The 21362-nt window shown below is 41.3% G+C and overlaps 1 protein-coding gene across 1 annotated transcript in view; it reads right to left on the minus strand.

Annotated features, from left to right (window-relative positions):
• The window catches only part of CPNE8 (copine 8), a 934223-nt gene that overhangs the window by 702063 nt on the left and 210798 nt on the right, over positions 1-21362 (minus strand). Inside the window, exon 2 of the mRNA XM_069229743.1 lies at positions 7554-7594. Coding sequence (XP_069085844.1) covers positions 7554-7594 — 41 coding nt within the window. The remainder of the gene's footprint in view (positions 1-7553; positions 7595-21362) is intronic.

Genomic DNA, 21362 nt, shown 5'->3' on the forward strand with positions numbered 1-21362 from the left:
ATTTTTTATAATGCTGAATCTTAAAAATACCATGATACAGGCCAGGTAAGTATACTAAGTACGGTAACCTTCAGAGGCATTATACTTAGTGCTAGAAATGTTGAAAGACAGGTCACTGCAAACATGAAAAAGAAGGTGCATGTGTTAACGCTGATTTATTAATGAATATTTATGTATTTTGAGTGTTGGATTTGCGTAGAATTTGTATTAACTTAGAGAAAAATAATGCACACAGTTGAAAGTGTGCCCAAGTGAATGGCCACCAATGTTCACGAAGTGTACTTATTAGTGGCTTATTATTATAAAATGATGAGCTTATGTTTGATTAATGTAGTAATATGTCATATTAAGGGTTATGCATTATGTATTATCTTTATTAATCATAGGCCTTAACTTTGCGAGGTCTGGCCTAGTTGCACAGCCTCATATCAAGCTGCATTTCTTAGGCGTTTAATAAGTGTCTGCTTAGAGAATTAAATTGCAATTTTGCACTGTACTGTGCATGTGCTCGTTGCTGAAGTTAGTTTCTCATGAGAACTGCTCGCTAGAGGATGCTATTCTAGATAATGCAACAATGTTTTATGTAATGCATGTAAAACTGACAATGGAGGCTCTGACTGGAGTATAAGCTGCAACAATATTGTTTCCTGACGAGCCGAATGACGTGAGCGGGAAAAGAGGAGCCAAGCATCGACATGTGAACCATGTAGTAGAAGAACTTTAGATTGAGGGTTTTAGTTTTATTGGACAAAATGTGAACATGCGAGCCCTTGACCAATAGGGACTTGGGAAGTAGTTTTAGGAAATCTAACTTAGCCGGGCTGCACCAGGAGAAGATACCACCATTAGCTCTTTTCTTTCGAACTGTCCAGATGCACCATTAGCTATATTCTTTCGAACGGCTTAGAGAGACTTTGCCATTTCTGAACTTTGATGCTGTGTCCTGATGCCTAGCTGACCAAACTGATGTCCTGAGGACAAAGACTGTCACATCTTGCTGATCCTAACTGAGGATAGGTATACTGACTAGGATACTGTTTGCCATGTCTATCTGCTTTTGTTTCTAGGCACCAACTGCTATTTTGATTAGCCATGGATAGATGTTTTTACAAATCTGTGTGACTAAATTGTTTTGCATGAAGCCCAAACATGCTATGCTAATCGCAAGTTAGTTAGGGTTCACACTGATGAAGTCCGCTATAAGTAATAACAACTGATATTTTTCTTTGCTGAATCTAAATGTATGTAATACCGTTTGCTCAGTTATTCTTGTTATTACTTTGCACCGTAACCTTAGAATGTGTAGTAGCTCAAGCTTAAATTAGATTGCAATTCTTCTCCCGCTTTGGGCAGCCTGTGTTGTTTCTGTATGTGTACCATTTGACTTTGAGATTGACCTACGTGACCTTAGCATTGTTAATATAGGGAAATAAATATTCTAACTTTTACATTAGGGTGTGGTTATTCATGACTGCAAGGTCATGGTGTGTGACAATTACTAACTCTTATTGATTACTAATGTTATTGTTTGTTATTGATTATTGATTTGCATGTACAGGATATGTGGTGGTACAACCTCGAAGCGAGTCAAAAGGTTCATCGACCTATTTGCGTCTCCCTTGTAAGTATACTGATTAAAGTCTGACGCGCTAACAGAGATGGTAGCAGAGATTGATGGTTTGTCTTCTTAAGAGCTTATCATATAGTCCAGAAAGAGAGGTGGCAGAGTATTTGGTCCCAGAGATTTTAGTGAGAAATAACAGGTGTCTGCAGAGATGGTAGCAGGGTAAAGATTAGATTTCTAGAGAGAGCTAAATAATTCGCAGATTTGGTGAAATTGGTGAAGATTTTGATTTATTTTTTCAATGATACAAATTGGAGAGAAAGTGTGCCCCTAAGTACCTAAAATGACTTTCCCAGAATCTTGGAGCTTACCAATGGTTGTTTGAGGATGTTCTCAGCGTTCTAATGACAGTGTGAATGAAGTAGGTTTTGAGCTTGCACAGCTTATGCAAATCGCAGGTAAGATTATGTTTGTGAGGGTTTAAGGAGTTTGAGTACTTAGAATTGTTAATACAGGGAAATAAATATTCTAACTTTTACATAAGGGTGTGGTTATTCATGACTGCAAGGTCATGGTGTGTGACAATTACTGACTTATTGATTTGTAATGTTATTGAATATCATTGATTATTGATTTGCATGTATGGGATATATGGTGGGAAATCCTCGAAGAGAGTCAAAAGTTTCATCGACCTATTCGCGTCTTCCTTGTAAGTTTATTCATTAAGGTCTAACGAGCTAACACGTAATGAAGTCTGTAAAACAATTTCTAAACACATACTGCAAGAATGACAGGCATGTGAAAACTAAGTTGTATACTCAGTCGCAATGCCAATTCTGGCAAAGTAATGTTGAAAATAAAATACAATATTTTTATAGACGTATTTCTTATTTTGTGATTTAACAGGCCTAGGTCCTTTAATGTTTTATTTCAACCACTAATCAAATACAGTCACATCATTAAAATATGGAGTCAAATGAAAACATTATAAGTGTTTAGTAGCCTTGGTTAAATGTTTTATTTGAAGGTTCTACATAGCCATATCTAATTCAACTTTTAATGCACTTTATGAGTAATTAAAACAAAAGATGATCTGTGCCGTACTAAATCATAATGCTTCTGAAACAGATTAAGTTAGCTCTATATGCACTGTTACCATCTTCACTTCATCAGTACAGATTCAATTTCTACAAAAAGCAAGTTTATTTGGTACAACAGATTCTCGCATTAGTTAATAAAATTTACCTGCTACTAGCATAAACACCATATTCTAAACCTGGTTATTCAGTGTTACCCCTTAGTAAAAGAGGGACACAAAAGTAGTTTCCCATTGTTGCTATGTCATACAGGAAATCTGTGCTGCTTAGACACAGTTTGTAAATGTGGCGTTGGTCCTTTGCCAGGCACAGGGAAGGAACAGACAGTGTTGGGGGTGGGTGTAATGGGAACAGGTGTTATTTTTTATATATTTGACTGGGGTAGGGTAGATTCAAGACAGGGTCATCTGGGTGAGTGGCAAGATGCCAGGTATTCTGTTATGAGAGGGAGAGGTATGATGTTGAGGGAATGGCAGGGAGAGTGGCAGAACACCAGGTATGACACAGGGCAGGGGACTGAGGCAGATTCAGTCAGGGTGTGTATGGCTGCACCATGCTCCCTTACCCCTGCACTGCTGTTAAACCATGGACAGATGGTTTGGCTGAAGCATTCATAATATAAAATTGTCCATTTAACCCCTTCGCTGCCAGGCCTTTTCCCCTCCTGTGTCGAGCCTTTTTTGGCTATTTGGGGCAGTTCGTGCTTAGGCCCTCATAACTTTTTGTCCACATAAGCTATCCAGACCAAGTTTGTGTCTTTTTTTCCAACATCCTAGGGATTCTAAGGGTACCCAGAGTTTGTGGGTTTCCCTGAAGGAGACCAAGAAAGTGGCCAAAATATAGCAACATTTTTGTTTTTTTCAGAAAAAGGGGAAGAAAGGGCTGCAGAAGAAGGCTTGTGCTTTTTCCATGAAAATGGCATCAACACAGGGTTTGTGGTGCTAAAATCACCATCTTCCCAGCTTTCAGGAACAGGCAGACTTGAATCAGAAAACCACATTTTTCAAAACACTTTTGGCATTTTACTGGAACATACCCCATTTTTTCTATTTTTTGTGCTTTGAGCCTCCTTCCAGTTAGTGACAGAAATGGGTGTGAAACCAATGCTGGATCCCGGAAAGCTAAACATTTAAAAAAAGTAGATGAAATTCTGAATTCAGCAAGGGGTAATTTGTATAGATCCTACAAGGGTTTTCTACAAAAAATACCAGCTGAAATAAAAAAATATTGAAATTGAGGTGAAAAAAACAGCGATTTTTCTCCACGTTTTACTCTGCAACTTCCTCCTGCAATGTCATATTTTAAAAAGCAATATACCGTTACGTCTGCTAGACTCCTCTGGTTGAGGGGATATATAGGGCTAGTAGGTTCATCAAGAACTCTAGGTACCCAGAGCCAATAAAGGAGCTGCACCTTGCAACGGGTTTTCATTGTATACTGGGCATACAGCAATTAACACACTTTTGGCTTTTTACTGGAACATACCCCATTTTTTCTATTTTTTTGTGCTTTGAGCCTCCTTCCAGTTAGTGACAGAAATGGGTGTGAAACCAATGCTGGATCCCGGAAAGCTAAACATTTCAAAAAAGTAGATGAAATTCTGAATTCAGCAAGGGGTAATTTGTATAGATCCTACAAGGGTTTCCTACAAAAAATAACAGCTGAAATAAAAAAATATTGAAATTGAGGTGAAAAAAACAGCGATTTTTCTCCACGTTTTACTCTGCAACTTCTTCCTGCAATGTCATATTTTCAAAAGCAATATACCGTTACGTCTGCTAGACTCCTCTGGTTGAGGGGATATATAGGGCTAGTAGGTTCATCAAGAACTCTAGGTACCCAGAGCCAATAAAGGAGCCTCACCTTGCAACAGGTTTTTCATTGTATACTGGGCATACAGCAATTAATTTGGTGAAATATAAAAAGTGAGAAATAGGTATCAAGAAAACCTTTGCACTTCCGAAATGGGCACAAGATAAGGTGTTAAGAAGCAGTGGCTATTTGCACATCTCTGAATTCCGGGGGGCCCATACTAGCATGTGAATTACAGGGCATTTCTCAAATAGGCGTCTTTTTTACACACTGTCTTACATTTGGAAGGAAAAAATGTAGAGAAAGACAGGGGCAATAACACTTGTTTTGCTATTCTGTGTTCCCCCAAGTCTCCCGAAAAAAATGGTACCTCACTTGCGTGGGTACGCATAATGCTCGCGAAAGGAAACAGAACATGGACATCACATTTTTACATTGAAATCTGACGTGTTTCTTGCAAAGTGCCTAGCTGTAGATTTTGGCCTCTAGCTCAGCCGGCACCTAGGGAAACCTACCAAGCCTGCACATTTTTGAAAACTAGACACCTAGGGGAATCCAAGATGGGGTGACTTGTGGGGCTCTCACCAGGTTCTGTTACCCAGAATCCTTAGCAAATCTCAAAATGTGGGCAAAAAACAATTTTTCCTCATATTTCAGTGACAAAGTTCTGGAATCTGAGAGGAGCCACACATTTCCTTCCATCCAGCATTCCCCCAAGACTCACGATAAAAATGGTACCTCACTTGTGTGGGTAGTCCTAGCACCCACAACAGGAAATGCCCCAAAACACAATGTGGACACATCACATTTTCCCAAAGAAAAAAGACCTGTTTTTTGCAAAGTGCCTTGCTGTGGATTTTGTCCTCTAGCTCAGCTGGCACCTTGGGAAACGCATCAAACCTGCACATTTTTTAAAACTAGACACCTAGGGGAATCCAAGATGGGGTGACCTGTGGGGATTTCACCAGGTTCTGTTACCAAGAATCCTTTGCAAACCTCAAAATTTGGCTAAAAACACTTTTCCTCACATTTCGGTGACAGAAAGTTCTGGAATCTAAGAGGAGCCACAAATTTCCTTCCAGCCAGTCTCCCGATAAAAATGGTACCTCACTTCTGAGGGTAGGCCTACTGCCCGCGAAAGGAAATGCCCCCAAAACACTATCTAGACACATCAAAATGATCAAATACAAAACTACCTGTTTTTGTGGGGGGCACCTGCGTTTTTGGTCCTGGGCTCAGCAGCCATCTAGGTAAACCTACCAAACTCAGACATTTCTGAAAACTAGACACCCGAGGGAGTCCAGGGAGATGTGACTTGCATGAATCCCCCAATGTTTTCTTACCCAGAACCCTCAGCAAACCTCAAATTTAGCTAAAAAAATCACATTTTTCCCACATGTCTGTGTGGGATCACCACACCAGGACAAATTTCCTACCACCCAATGTTCCCCTCAGTCTCCCGGTAAAAATGATACCTCACTTGTGTAGGTGGGCCAAGTGTTTTTGACAGAGAAGAGCCAAAAATGTGTCAAAATCGAGGGTGGAACCAAAGCGGGTCCAAAAGGGCAGTTTGAAAAAAAACATTTTTAGGCTGACAAGTGCAGCAGAATTTTTATCGGTATAGATGAGACAATGCTGGGTGGTAGGAATTCTGTGGATTCCTGCAGATTCCTGAAGGTTCCATCACAAAAATGTGGGAAAAATTTGTGATTTCTGGCAAAGTTGGAGGTTTGCAGGGCATTGTGAGTAAGAAAATGGTGCTGGGTGCACGTGAAGCACACCACCCAAGAATCACCCAGATGTTTAGTTTTCAGATATCTCTAGGTCTTGTGAATTTTTCCACATGGCAGCGTCCCAAAGTCCATAAAGTGCAGCCCTCATCATTCCAAGTGGGACGATTTTGAGAGTTAGCCAAGCTCTCATGGCCCAAATGTAAAACCTAAACCCAAAATAATCAAATGTCCTCTTGCTTGCCATGGGATAAGATGTGTTAGTGTGCAGGGGGAGAGCTGAAAGACTGTTACCCCCTTCAGTTGGGGTAGGGGCCTAACCCGGCCCATACAGGTTGGTAGCCACCACCCCACTATTGTTTTTTTTTTAATTCCCTAACATCTAGTAGACTTTCTGCCCCCTGGGGTGTGGATCAGGGGTAATTGCCCCATCTGCCCACTGGTGAGCAGAACAACTTTGGCCCCTCTTATTTTGAGAAGAAAATCTTCCCTGGTGGGCTTTCTGCTCCCTTTGGGGGCAGATGGGCCTTCCAAAAATAGGCCAATATGCCCCCAAAGGGGGTAGATATGGCCAACAGTAGTGTGCCCCCATGGGGAGCGACCCTTGCCCAAGGGGCTACCCCCCCAAACAAAACACACACATACACACACACAATCCCTGGGGCCTAAGTGGTTTCTGCCCCCCTGGGGGCAGATCGGTCTAATAGAAATAGGCCGATCTGCCACCAAGGGGGGCAGAAATGACCTAAAATAAATTTGCTCCCCCGGGGAGCGACCCTTTTCTAAGGGGTCGCTCCCTTTGTGTAAAATTAACCTTAAAAAAACTCCCTGGTGTCTAGTGGTTTCTGCCCCTTTGGGGGCAGATTGGCCTAATAAAAATATAATAATATAATTGCCCCATATGGGAGCGACCCTTGCCTAAGGGGTCGCTCCGCACCTCTAAAATACTTTTTTTTAAAAAGAAGAAAAAAAAATGATCCATAGCGCTTAGAGGTTTCTGCCCCCCCTGGGGGCTGATCAGTCTAATAACAATAGGCCGATCTGAAAAGGCCTTAAAATAAATTGCCCCCCTGGGGAGTGACCCTTGCCCAAGGGGTCGCTCCCCTTATGTCAATTTTGTTTTTGAAAATAATCCCTGGTGTCTAGTGGGCATTTCAGCAGCCAGATCACTTCATGATCTGGCTGCTGAAATGCTCTGAGAGACTTCAAAAGGAAGGAAATTCCTTTGTAACCATTACATCCCCGGCACAGAATGGGTTAAACATATGTACTTCTATTTTTCTCTAATGGAAGTCATATTATGGTAACAAAGGTATGCAAATATAGTTAAAAAAGAGATCTGTTACTTACTTGGGTCAGATTTTGAAAATGTGTCTCGGTCCAAAAGGTTTCTGGTAAAAACAGAAAAGGTAAAATGTTACTTTTTGTTGTTGCTTGTATTAAATTACAAAGGGATACAAATACAAGTAATAACTTGTTGACTTGTAGAGCTATAAAAACTTTAAATGTAATAAAACCATATCGCATCACATAAAAGTGGCAGAAAATGGAAGTTAACCCTTTCTCCTGTCACTGGTTCTGATTATGATCATCAAACACCTACCACATGGTTGACTATTAGGAGACCTTTTTCTGCACTCAGTGGAAGTCAATAACATCTAATGTTGCAGGCTCAATCAATGGAACCAAAAAGTGATTACAGTCAACCAGGTTAACTCGCCACAGTTTTTGCTACACCTTAAGCTCTCCACATTGATGATGCTCCCTTCTTCCTTACACCACATTTGTCCCCACTTATGTACTGGCATGGTGGTGAATTTAGCCTACTACTTTACAATATTGTTGTCATTATCCTTGTCCCTTCATTGGGAATGTCACAATATTCCCCCAACAGGATAATGTTTTAGGATCTTCATGCAGTTTTAGATTATCTGCTTACATCCCAGTACAACTCCTGATCCCATTCACACCCCTTTCAGTAGGTATCTCCCAAGGCTTGGCTATTGGTCTACTTCTTTGCATTCTCTACACCAGCAACTAAAGCAACATCCAGGGGTGCAGCTTGGTCAGTAAGATTGGGGGGAGGAGGGGCAAGCTTCAGATTTTCCAACAATCAGGCTGGCATATGTTAAAATGCATCATACAACAAGCAAGGTGCATGGGAGGGGCCTAAAGAGCAGTGGAAAGCAAGAGGACTGTGGATTGGCAGTGGTACTCAGTGAGGGAAAACACAATATTTTTTAAAATTACCAATATTTTTGACAACTTTAAAAACTGAGATGGGGAGAGTGTGTGCATTTCTGTCTGAATGTATGTAAAAATTCCTGCTGAGATCCAGCAGACATCTCACCATACCCGACTGAAAGCATCTGTACCCAGCTATTTATTACAAAATTCATTTATTAGGGGGGTGTAGCACCTCACACACCCCTGAAGCTACACACTAGGTAATATCTTCTCTTCATTTGCCTTTGCTGTGAACTCTATGCGTACAACAACAAAATTCTACACCTTTTTTAACTTCATCTTCTCATCTCAAGTCTCAGATTTGTCAAGCCATACTGCCCGTCATTACTGTATTGCTCCTAGATAAGACTGTTAGTGTGCAGGTTGTTCATTACAACACTGTTGGAGGCTGCAGTAGAACACTGGGGGAATCAAATGAAAAGCTGCTGCAGCTGTTAAAAGTACATGTTTGTACTCACTATGTCATACTTTATTCTCACAAGGCTGGGAAAGATAGTGAATTTACAGAAAATATGCTCTCATTTTAGCTTCCGGAGCACCTTCCGTAACTTCCAAGAGAAAATCATAAGATCAAACAGCTTTCACTCAAACATGGGGCCAGATATACCAGTTTGTGACGCAGCACAGAGCAGCAGCTGTAAATACTGCACTGGGCTGCATGAGAAGGAGAGAGCAGGAAAGGATACCCTTCCAGCATAAAATACTATGCTTAGACTAACGTTAAACATTTTTCTACTTTGTATGTGTGCTGTACAGCGCAGCACACATGCAAAGTCAGAAAATAAAGGAGAAAAAAAGCATTTCTCCTTCATAGCGCTTATCTGAAATGGGTGCTATATTCTGATGCTAAACCTTGTCTACATGTATAAGCAAATAGGGCTCAGCGTAAGAAACCTTTGGCGGTTGCATGGGAATGTCCATGCACCACCCATGGTATGTCCCCCTCACCGCTAAGGAATGTGAAGCAGCACTGTGCACTGTTTTCGGATACTTTCAAGTGAATTTCAAGCTCTAAACAAAGTTAGCACTGAAAAGTAAACTACTGAAAAAAAATTAGCATCACTTTTGTGACACAAACACGGAGCTAAAACTTAGTAAAAAGACCCCATGGTTTATCAAATTCTAGTAGAGGATCAACATTTTACACATGTTAAATCAACTTAGAATACACCACGATTCCCTAAAATCAGTACGGGAACACCAACAAATAATCTGTTACCACTGCTGAAGCAGGTGTCTTAACTAGAAATAATTAATGAGTGTTTATGTGTATTGAATAATGAATTATGCAGAAAATAAATGATGTAGAAAAATAATGCAAGCTTTTGAAAATGTGACCTCGAAGAATGGCCATCAGTGTTCACGAAATGTACGAATTGATGATTAATACTTATGAAATGTTGAAAATGCATTAGTTTAATATAGTAATATGTCATATTTAGGGTTATGAAGTATGCTCTAGCTTATTAATTATAGGCCTTAACTTAGCGAGTGTCTTGGCCTAGGTTGCCAGGCCTCATGCAGAAGCTGTATTTCTTAGCGTTTAATAAAAAGCTGACAGAGTGAACTAAACTATGAAATGTCCATTGTCTTGTTAAAAGCGTTTAATCAAAGCTTTCTGTGAGAACCAACGGACAGGAGACGATGTTCCTGGTAATGTAACAAAATGTGTGTAATGTGTGTGAGATGTACTTTCCCAGGACGCGAATAATGAAGACACTGCATGGAGATGAAGATGCAACAAATTTGTTACCTGACGAGCCGGATGATGAGGACATCGAAAAGTGGACCAATCAACTTCGTGTGAAGAGCGAAATATTAGAATTTATAGATTTAATGTAGAAATATTATTGGGTAGTTTGTAAACGTACGATTAATTGACCAATAGGGAATTAGGGGATAGTTTAGGTGACTTTGATATAACAACGCGACAGAGGAAATTTAGACAGACGAGGAGACCAGAGCACTAGAGTGACTTTGGGAGAAGAAGAGACTCGAGATTCTGTCATTGGGCTTATACTCTCTGACTGAGAGCCTGATGCTTTGTTGGTCGATTGATGACCTGAGGACAAAGACTGATTCTGCTTGCTGACCCATACCGTGGGTAGGCAGATATGACAATGTGACTGAATTGCAATTTTATGCCTTTTCTTTCTAGGTACCAACTGCGCTGTTTTGATGCGACCCATAGCTAGATGTTTTTCTAAATTTGTGTTCTAAAGTGTTTTGCATGAAGCCCAACATGCTGATGCTAATCTGATGTTAGTTGAGGGCACTCAGACTGAATTCTATGTATGTGATTACTTTGTTGCAACTGACTCTGATATTGATCTGCACCGCAGCTTTAGAATGTGTCGTGATTCAAGCTTTGATTATATTGCGTTTCTTCCGCCGTTTTGGTCAACCAGTATTGTTCTTATATGTATTCCATTTGATTTTGAGATTAATATACATGACTTTAGCATTGTTAATATAAGGGAAATAAAAGTACTAAACGTTTACTAATGGTGCATGATATTTACTGGCTCCATTGATTAATGATTTTATTTATTACTAATGATGTTGATTATTGTGAATTAATTATTTGTTCATATACTGGAGCTATGGAGAGAACATCTTAAATTAATCAAAAGGTTTACCGACCTATTCACGTCCCAGTGTAAGTTTACTTATTAAAGTCAGATGTGCAAACATATATAGTAGCAGACTGATGGTTTGTCGCTTTGAAGAGCTTGCCATAAGTATCCAGAACGGACTGACAGGTGTTGACAGTCATTGAGAATTCCATATTATTGAGATTTTGATTTTGATTTTCAATTATGACATTTGTAGAGAAAATTATGTTCCTTAAGCCCAGAAATGACTTTCCCAGATCCTGGATCCTGCTAGTGGTACTGGGTATGTTCCTGGCGTTCTAGTGATAGAGTGAGTGAATAGGTTTCGCTTGCACAGCTTATGCAAGTCGCTGGTGAATTGTGATATATGGGAGAATTTAGGGAGTTTGCGTACTCCAAATGAAGTTTTAGTAGGAGTGTGCGTACTCCGCAGTATGAGAGTAGGGAAGTCTTCGAACTTCACTTGTGTGTGGCTCTTTTGTGCTAAAGAATTGTCCATGTGGTTGTTGATGTACGGACCCTGTGTGTTCTAAGACTCCGGAGTATATTGAAAAGTGTATGGGACACTTGGCTATATGTTGTAATTTGTCTGGTTTAGTAGTTTGATCGGGCGTGGTCAAAAAGTCAATGTGTGAGTTAAAGTGGACAAGAAGAAATTCGTCTGAAATTTGGCGAGTCCTATGTGCACCAGGACAGACCCATTGATCAGCTGAGAGTAAGATTTGTGGGTCAAATATTGCTTGCGAATCTGGGAGACCGAGAAAGAGGAATAGCTGCATGTGCGAAAGGACCATCAGTGAAAATCCGTAAGGTTTCTGAAGCAATTGTGTTACCTTTCGTGTAGTAAACCAGCAGATTTGTTTTAGTTTTTTTAGTGCTCGCAATATTTTGCATTAGTTTTGAGTGGACTGGAGTTTAGAAAGGGCGAGTCGCAAGACTTTGTCAGCCGCAGTACGTGTGAGTGTGACCTCATTGGAGCCACGCTGGGATAGGTTGGTTAGTGAGAAGAGTAGCACGCGGATTGGCAGCAGCCCGTGAGAAGCGATTGGTTGAGAACGTGGGTGAAAGGAATCTTGAGAGTAAAAGTAATTTCCTGATTTGACTCAAATAAACAAAAGTAGAAAAGATTAAGTTTTTAAAGGCGTTGAAAAGTGCCCTAAGGGGAGATACGTACATTAGAGCGAGTGTAGGAGAGCCAATACCGCCAGAGGGTACACCTGATTACATTGTAATAGAAGAGAGAGGTGCCATGCTGTGTCTTTGGCTAAAGCAATGGTGCAAATTGACAGAGAAAAATGGGAGCTTAATGTTTCCCGAGAATGGGACGTTCAATTTGAGAATTTTGGAGCAATTACAGATGGCGCCATATGAATCAAAGCCCCTTCCGAGACCAGCACAGTTTGAGGCATTAGCAGTTTGGGAGCTGGCAGCTAGACAGCAACAGCAAATGAAATTCAAGAGAAGAATAAGAAGGGTAGAAAAGAATTTAGAGGAGGCAAAATGGGATTGGGAGCAGAAAAGGTGGGGAACAGCGACTTTGCAGGGAGTTAAGTTGTTTCCACCTATTACGCAGGAGGATGAGACGGAAGGGAAGAAAGCGACTAGAAAGACTAATAGAAGTCTGTCTGAAAGTAAGGAAGCTAGAAGGTCTTCCATAGTCGAAGAGGAATCAGATGCAGAAGATCTTGTTACACAGATACTGAGAGACCGAACACCACCGTATACGGTGCATGAGAGTGGTCCAAGTACTAATGCTGATCCGACATCCCTGGCACAGGCAATGGGGACAGTGAGTCCGGTACAGGTGAATGCCAACCTGACACAGAGTGCGGTGCAAAGTAGTCCTAATGTGTTGACTACTCCAGTAATTCAGACAAAGATGCAGCCTCCACAGATATAGAGAACTTATCCTGTGCCTATTCTAGAGACGACTTTGAACTTAGTGATGCCTACGGAGCAAGTGGTTCCAAGGCCAATGCTGTTCCAGCCTGAGCCAACTCCGATTTTGTTGCCCCAAGTGCAGTCGCAGTGGATGCCGAGATTTACGCCAATGACAGGGATGCAGTTAGACTTGACTCCGGTAATTAATTAAAGTATGGGAGTTACTCTCCCACCAAGTACAGGTACCAGAGCAGCCCCAGATGCAATATCACTGCCAATTACTGTTGGTCCAGCGGTACCATTATTTGCACAAAAGAAACAAATTATGAGTGAACAGGGAACAATGACCCAGAGTCTAATGAGGAGGGGACCAAATGAACAAGTTCAGGTAGTCTCTTCCGTGGGTAAGACTTCTGATGGATCGAGATCCTTATTAGATCTTAGTCCACTTGTTGCACTAACAGATTCTGTGACTGGACCAAATGCAGGTCAGAGCTTGATACTATTGACACCGCAGACTCCAAATGCAGTGGTAGAGCAGGTGCCACTGGTTCAAGCAAGTAACATTTCATTATAGGGACTGACAGCTCAGCAGTTAACTGAATGGTTAGACAACTAAATACCCCACAGAATGCTTCTAAGGGTGAGGAGCAAATAAATTGTGTCAGGCTAAGCATGGAAGCGGGTGAATTAGTTGAGGGAAGAATGGGAGTGAATAGATTAGAATCCTACACAGAAGCAGAGTTCAGATACTTATGCCCAAGGATTACAAGAGAAGTGGGCAAGGTACATCAGAGATTAGCCGATTTGGCAGAGAAACATGGCATAGAAATTGAGAAAATGAAACATTTGAAGAGAAGTTACAGATTAGATTTTGAGGGAAAGAATTCTGAACACATGAGGTCAGCCGGAATGAAGGTGCACCTTAAGGAACTATTGCAGAGTGCTCAGGTTTGGGGAGCTTTAGAGAAGTGGGAAGGCAGATGGGTAAAGAAAAGAGACAAGAGGAAAAGAGATTCTCTAGAAGTGACTGAGAATGTACAGCAGGACAAGGATCCAGTGAAGATTTTGCCAATGAGGGAAATTTCAGGGGGAATATTTGTTCATGTCCCTTGGAGTAGGAATGACATTCTGTCTTTTATGAATGACTATCCAAAATTGAGAGAGAAGCCAGTAGAGTGGTATCAGCCGACAGACAGGTTCGTGAAACTTGCAAAGTGTTTGTGGGAGGACTTGAACACATTACTGGAGATAGTGCTTCCAGATGATTTATGGGTAGAGTGCAAGAACACTGTAGGCTGGCCAACAATTGAACCGGAGAGAGATAAGAATACAGGTGCACCGTCTCCTGATGTAATGAAATATTACTATAAGGTGATTGAGTTTCTGAAAACAAGGATTTCACCCAAGAATATTGATTGGCACAGGATTGACAGGACAGTGCAGGAAGCAAAGGAATCTATACACACACACAATGAGACATTGTTGAAGGCTTTTAAGGAGTACAATGGCAAGGAAGCAATTGAGCCTAAAGATATGTTGCATTTTGTGTTCAGACTTGTGGAAGGACTGAGACCTAAAATAGGTCAGATGATCAAGAGTCATTTGATTTGCTGGCAAGCAAAGCCGATTGATGAGGTGTTGCAGTATGTGAAATACTGTAGTGATGAGATCGAGTTGAAGCAGAAAAAGTTGAAGGAGAAGGCGATGGTGATGCAGATGAAGGCAGCTCAAACAGGAGTGCAATTAAACTTTGTGCAGCAGATGCCGCAGCGGCAGGGAAATGTCATGTTTCAGCCTCAGATGAGAGGTAGAGGTCGCTGAGGTAGTATGAATCGTGGTCCATATTTGAATACTGTAGTGGTTCAGAATGATGTGCAGGGAATGAAGAAGCTATTGTAGTGTCACATTTGCAAAGCCGTGGGACATTGGAAGCGGGAAAGTCCGATGATGGTGCAGGAAGGTGTTGTCCAGCAAGGTAATGCCATCAATACATTTCAAAATGTGAGAGAACCGGGATTAAGGGGTCCCAATGCAAATTTTCAGAATAATGTGAATCAAGTGCAGAATTTTCAGCCCATGCAACAGGTGCAAATGCCCCATGCACAAGTGTCACAGTTGCAGCCAATACAGCAGCAGGTTCCCATTGACCCTAGACAGCAAAAGCAAATACTTCAAGCCCCGATGGAGCAGCAACAGATGATGCGTTCTCAAAAGGTCACAGGTCAGAGACAAGACAGAAGTGATAACACAGTGCACCAATTCCCGTTACACAGTGAGGATGGAATAAATGGTGAATGGATGAGTGATAGTTCAGATAAGGAGCCATGTGTGCTTGCGACTTCTTTAAAAGTAGATCAGAGAGGACCCTATGTGAGGGGGAAAGGTTATGGGTCACAGAGTTTCATTCATTTTTTTTGACCAAGGAGCTACACGCTCTACGGTGAGAAGTGCAGAAGTTCTGAATTTGCCTCTTTCAGGTATAACAGTTCAGGTCGTGGGGGTAGCAAACAAGTATTTGACAAACCCGAATACAGACCCACTTCAAGTCGAGATTGGCAATTTCCAGGGATTGCATAAATTTGTGGTCTGAGATTCAAGCCCGGTATCCTTACTGGAAAGAGACTTGCTGTGTAAGGCATAGTGTTTCATTACTTGCTCAAACAATTGAATCGAAATCCAGACAAATAGTGATGATGAGGAAGACCCAGCCCCAGAAACTGTGTGAAACTACAAATGAGGAGTACCCCTTGATTGAGTTTTTCCCGATGTACACAGAGAAAGAGCTACATTCTGATTTGCATGGAACAGTACAAGAGCACATGTGGGATTTGACAGGAAAAGTAGTAGGGTTGATCAAAGGAGTGGAGCCAATCAAGGTTACCTTAAAACCGAATGAAGTGTTTCCGCAGCTTCCACAGTACAACATGATACAAGATGTCCTGATGAAAGTGGCTCAGATAATTGCAGATTTTGTTAAGCAGGGAGTTCTAAAAGAGGTATTGAGCAGCCCATGTAATTCACCAATAATGGATTTAAAGAAGCCATGTGGGAAGGTTTGGATTGTTCAGGATTTGAGAAAAATAAATGAGGTTGTGGACAATCCAGCTGTGATAATGTTCCAGATTTTATGTGATGGTTTACAGTCATTGATTTGTCACAAGTGTTCTTTTCTGTGCCCCTTCATAAGTATAGCCAATTTCTCTTTAGTTTCAAATTTTTGGATAAGGCCTATTGCTAGTGCAGGCTCCCTCAAGGGTACACAGAATCACCTTCCTTGTTCAATCAGATTGGAAGAAGAATTTGGAGTCATTAGAGTTGTCTTTCCAATCGACTCTGGTGCAGTACATTGATGACTTATTGATTGCGTCCAAGACAAGGGATGAGTGTAAGTATGACTCGATTTCCCTGTTGAATCATTTGGGAAAGTATGGTCATAAAGTAAAATAAACTGAAATTGCAGTACTGTCAGAAGGTAGTGAAGTATTAGGGTCACCAAACTGAGAAAGGGTCGAGGAAAATATCCAGGGAGAGGATTACAATGATACTGCAGATAAGTCCCCCGACTACACAGAAAGATGCCAGGATGTTTTTGGGAATGGTAGGTTACTGTTGCCAATGGATCCCGAATTTTTCAGAAATTTTAAGACCATTGCAGAAACTGACCCATAAGGAAGTCACAGATCCTACACTGCTAGACCAGGATGAGATGAAAGCGTTCAACGAGTTGAGAGAGAGTTTGTGCAGAGCTCCAGTGTTGGGTATGCCTGACTACACAAAGCCTTTCATATTGTTTTGTCATGAGCGTGATGCATGTTCATTGTCTGTCCTGATTCAGGTCCAAAGAGGTGCTCATCGCCCAGTAGCATATTTTTCAGCTACTTTGGACCCAGTTGCAGCAGCCTTAGAATGTGTTGTGATCCAAGCTTTGATTAGATTGCGTTTCTTTTCCGCCGTTTTGGTAAACCAGTATTGTTCTTATTTGTGTTCCAATTGATTTTTAGATTAATCTACATGAGTTTAGCATTGTTAACATAAGGGAAATAAAGTACTAAACTTTTACTAAGGGTGTGGTTATTCATGGCTGAAAGGTCATGGTGCGTGATATTTACTGCCTCCATTGATTATTGATTTTATTGCTTACTAATGATGTTGATTATTGTGAATTGATTATTCGTTCATGTACTGGAGCTATGGTGAGAACATCTCAAACGAGTCAAAAGGTTAATTGACCTATTTGCGTCCCCTTGTAAGTTTAATTATTAAGGTCAGACGTGCAAATACCACCTTCTATGTGCTTTCCTTTTTGTGACCCTCAAAAACAGGCTTTCACTACAATGAATGTTAAAAGTGATCATGCCCCAGAGCTCTGTAATGGTTGCCACAACATGCTGTCCATGTTGTGGTCAGCCATCAAGGGAAGTTCTTTTGGGGACATGGTCCCCTTTAAAGAGGCCAATCAGAGCATAGTTGAACATCAACTGTCAGGAAATCATTAACTTTTTAACCTTACTATCTTAAAAACTGCTGAACTGATTTACACTAAATTACAAAAAGCATGCTTTCTGAATAAAGATCCTGCCTAAATAGGGTCTTTTGGCAAGTAGGTTGTACTGCCACTGCCGCTTCCTTCTGTCCTCAATGGTCTGTTATACTGCAACAGCCTGTCTTGTTTGTCCTGCATGGCTGTTTTTTTGCCCTCTGCCCTCCACTTTACCCTGCCCTCCATGGTCCATTGTGCTGCCACTGCCCATCCCACCTGTCCAGCATGGTCAACTTGTTGCCTCTACACCCTCATGCCTGCCCTCAATTTTCTGAGTGTGGTACACCTGCTGCCATCTTGATGTAATCAAAACTGTAATACCTAAAGCGTTTCCTTTAGAAATTATAAAAATGAGAGGATCTTATTCCCATAGAATTTATGGTTAGTACCCTAAAAAATATAAGTGAGGGCATATTTTCTGAGTTCTCAAACAACTACAAAGCCTGTGCTATCTTGATGCTTTTGTATCCAGTTGATCACTTGATTATATGTTACACTTAGGGGAATGAATGTGACATTACAGACACAGCTGCAGACTCTGCGAATGGGGATCCAGGTTTGAGTTTCAATGTCAGGTTGACATCCTGTGGTTCTGGGCAAATTACTTAATCTACCCATACTTAAAACCCAAAAAGAATGTGTCTTTGTGTAATGTAACTGATGCTCATGTAAAGCACTCCAAAACATTCGAGTCAAGTCTGCGCTATATAAAACTTTAAAAAAAACAAGAACATTTATTGTTTTGCACACCTATGTCACTGGGCTATACTTGGGCTATATTTGGGTGATACTGTGCTACATTTGAGCTCTTTTTTCTCTAGTGGCCATCTTGGGAGACTTATTTGTTATGAAGCTCTCCAATTTCCTCATTTACTGAGGCATCCTCAGTAGAAAATGATTTCAATTTTCCACTTTGATCACATCAAGATGGGGGTCAGATATGTCAAACGTTTGGCATAAAATCAGAATGTTAGCACTCTAGTTGATCATCAGAACGCTGTAGTAAACTGTTGGGAGCATAACTGGCAGTCTGCAGCTGGTTTTCAAAGTACATGTTTTAGTCTACATGCCAGAATGTTTTAATGAAATAGAACAGGAAGATACATGAAAACTCACTTAAAAAGTGTGCTAATTTTCTTTCTACAGCATTAACCATAATTTCTATGACAAAATGAAACTCCTCATTTTGTTACATTCTAAATTAAATGATTTAAGTTTTAACTGTCTTATTCAATCAAGATGGCTTGAGGTGTGCCACACCTTTGTCATAAATGAGACTGTTAGCACTCTAGTTGTTCCTTAGAACACTCTGGGAGGCTGAGGTATAACACAAGGGAATCAACTGACAGGCTGCTCCTTTTGCTCAACTGACAGGCTGCTCCTCATATTTTACTGAGAATGTCAGACTTCATTCTCATATGGCTGAGAAAGATAGAATGAATTTACAGAAAGTATGCTCTCATTTTAGCTTCTGGAGCACCTTCCATAACCTCTATTGGAAATTCATGAGAAAACTGTTTTCTTTCAAACATGATTCATGAAAACCCAGCAGAAGGCCTATTCACAGCACAAAATCAACTTAGCACCGAATGATTTATATGGTAACTAAAAGCTGTTACCCCCTTTATACGTTCTCCTTTTTGTGACCCTAAAAATCTGCCGTTCACTACAATGCATTTCAGTGGAGTGCTATCATGCATATTGGTCCTAGGATGGCTGCCATCACTTTCTGGTTGAAGTGCTGATAGCCAATCAGATCTCACCATGAGATCTGTTCTTAGTGTCCGCCCAGATATGCAATTTTTTTCCATTAATTATCTCAAAAACTACTGAACGATTTACACCATATAACAAAAAGCATGCTTTCTGGACCAAGAGCAACCTGTCTGCAAAATCTGGTGCAATTCCGTCCAGAGGTTTGGCTGTAATCGTGTCTAAAATATCTCTGGGGAATAACATGGGAAGCCCACTCTCCCCCACCTCACCCCCTTTCTCAAATTCACTTAAAAAAAACAAAGGTTACAGGGACGGTATGCTTAGGTTCTCAATTTACTCGCACAAATTCAGAAGTTATAGTTAGTGTTATTTCACGTAACTACAGCTCACGGCCTAAGGTAACTATTACTCGCGAGAGTGGCTGTGAGAGTGTCTGTCTGGATGTGAGAGTGGGTATGAGAGTGCCTGATTGGGCTCCAATAGATGAAAGATCCATTGACCTCCACAAAGGATTTCAGATAAATTTTCAATACGGAAATGCTGAGAAAACACACTCGCTTTGCCAAGCCCAGGAGTTAGGATCTTTTGTCCTTTCTAGAAGTGGAGATTCAACTGGGGCACCTGCTACATTTATATATGTAAGTGCTTCCTGTTGAGGTTGGTTTAATTTCTATGAAATGAACATCATGGCCAGAAGGGAAGCTCACCTGCTCATTTATCAACATGAGTCCACGGTTTTGCACAAAATGTCTATATAACTGGAGCACTTTTTACTGGTTAGTTAGTAAGTGCTACCTCGTTGGGTGAATGGCCAGTGTTGTGAAGGGGTCCCCCCCTCCCGATTTTAGAACCAGGAACCCCATTCCCTAGGGCCCACTACAATTAAATGGTGTGGGCATGCCACCCCCCCTCCCAGGGCGATCTTGGCCCCGGGGAACCTATACCCCAGAGCCTGGCACTCATTAAATAGAGGAGGTGGGCCATGTAGTACCCCTCCCACCTTTGATTTCGGCCCAGAGGTCCCAATCCCCTGGGGCCTGGCCTCAACATATTTATTTTTTTCAGTTTCAGCTGCTCCCTGGGTGTGGCAGCAATGCCAGTTCCTGCAGGAGGCAGGAAGCCGGCTGGGACCGTGGGGTGTCTTGAGGTCCCCCCCTCAAGGTTTACTAAAAAAATAATAATCATGCCCTGCTATTTTAAATTATACAAATAAGCAGGGCAGGATTCATTGTGGCATGATGCTCAAAATAAACCTCCACAGGAGGCACTTACGGGTATAAACCAAGCAGGTATCCAACTTGAAGCTCAACTTCTGTAAAGTAGTAATCATCCTAACTTTGTGCGCGTGGCACAAGGCAAAGCAAGTGAGTTTTCTCTGCATTTCCACAGTGAAAAGTTATCTGTAAACCTTGAAGGAGATGTTTGTATCCTTGCTTTTTTAATGCAATATTCCATGAAGTGACTGTGATGAGTTGGTTCTTTCTTGACATCTGTTGCTGAGACCAGATTTCATGTTATCCCTTTTAAAAAATAAAAGTATGTGAACTGGCAGAGAAGCCTCACTCTTGTGACACTGCCCCATTTACACTGGTGATATGTCACATGTTCCCCGGGGAAGGTGGACAGCTTACTAAAAGGAACCCACAAATGTGTTTCACACCATTTTTGGAGAGACATTCTTGATGCAAAGAAATATGAACACATCTGCACCATCAGAACCACTTCAAGAGTGCCATGGGGTAGGCCTCAAGGGTTTGGGTGGTTATAGGGGGTTGGCAAAAGGGCCTGTACATAGGCCTGACACTGCCACCACCCCCGCTGCACCTTGCATGGGGTTGGGTAAAAAAATGTATGGCTTTGTGGGAGTAAAACGTCAACCTAACTATAACATCCCTGTAAACATTGCTTTTCAGTGAATTCCTATGATATATATATATATATATATATATATATATATATATATATAAATATATTTATATTTTTTCTTAGTGGACCACAAGGCAAGCAGGAGATATTGGACCCAACCATGGGCATGGGGGTTGAGGCCTCTTACTCCCAAAGTCCCAGGGCCCGACTTACTATGGATTCTGAACAATTGGGCCAAGACCCCTTCAGCTCTTGACTCATAGGTCCAAGCTCCCTCTGGGAGATGTGGAT

This window comes from Pleurodeles waltl, chromosome 4_1, assembly GCF_031143425.1.
Source record: "Pleurodeles waltl isolate 20211129_DDA chromosome 4_1, aPleWal1.hap1.20221129, whole genome shotgun sequence".
NCBI lineage: Eukaryota > Metazoa > Chordata > Amphibia > Caudata > Salamandridae > Pleurodeles > Pleurodeles waltl.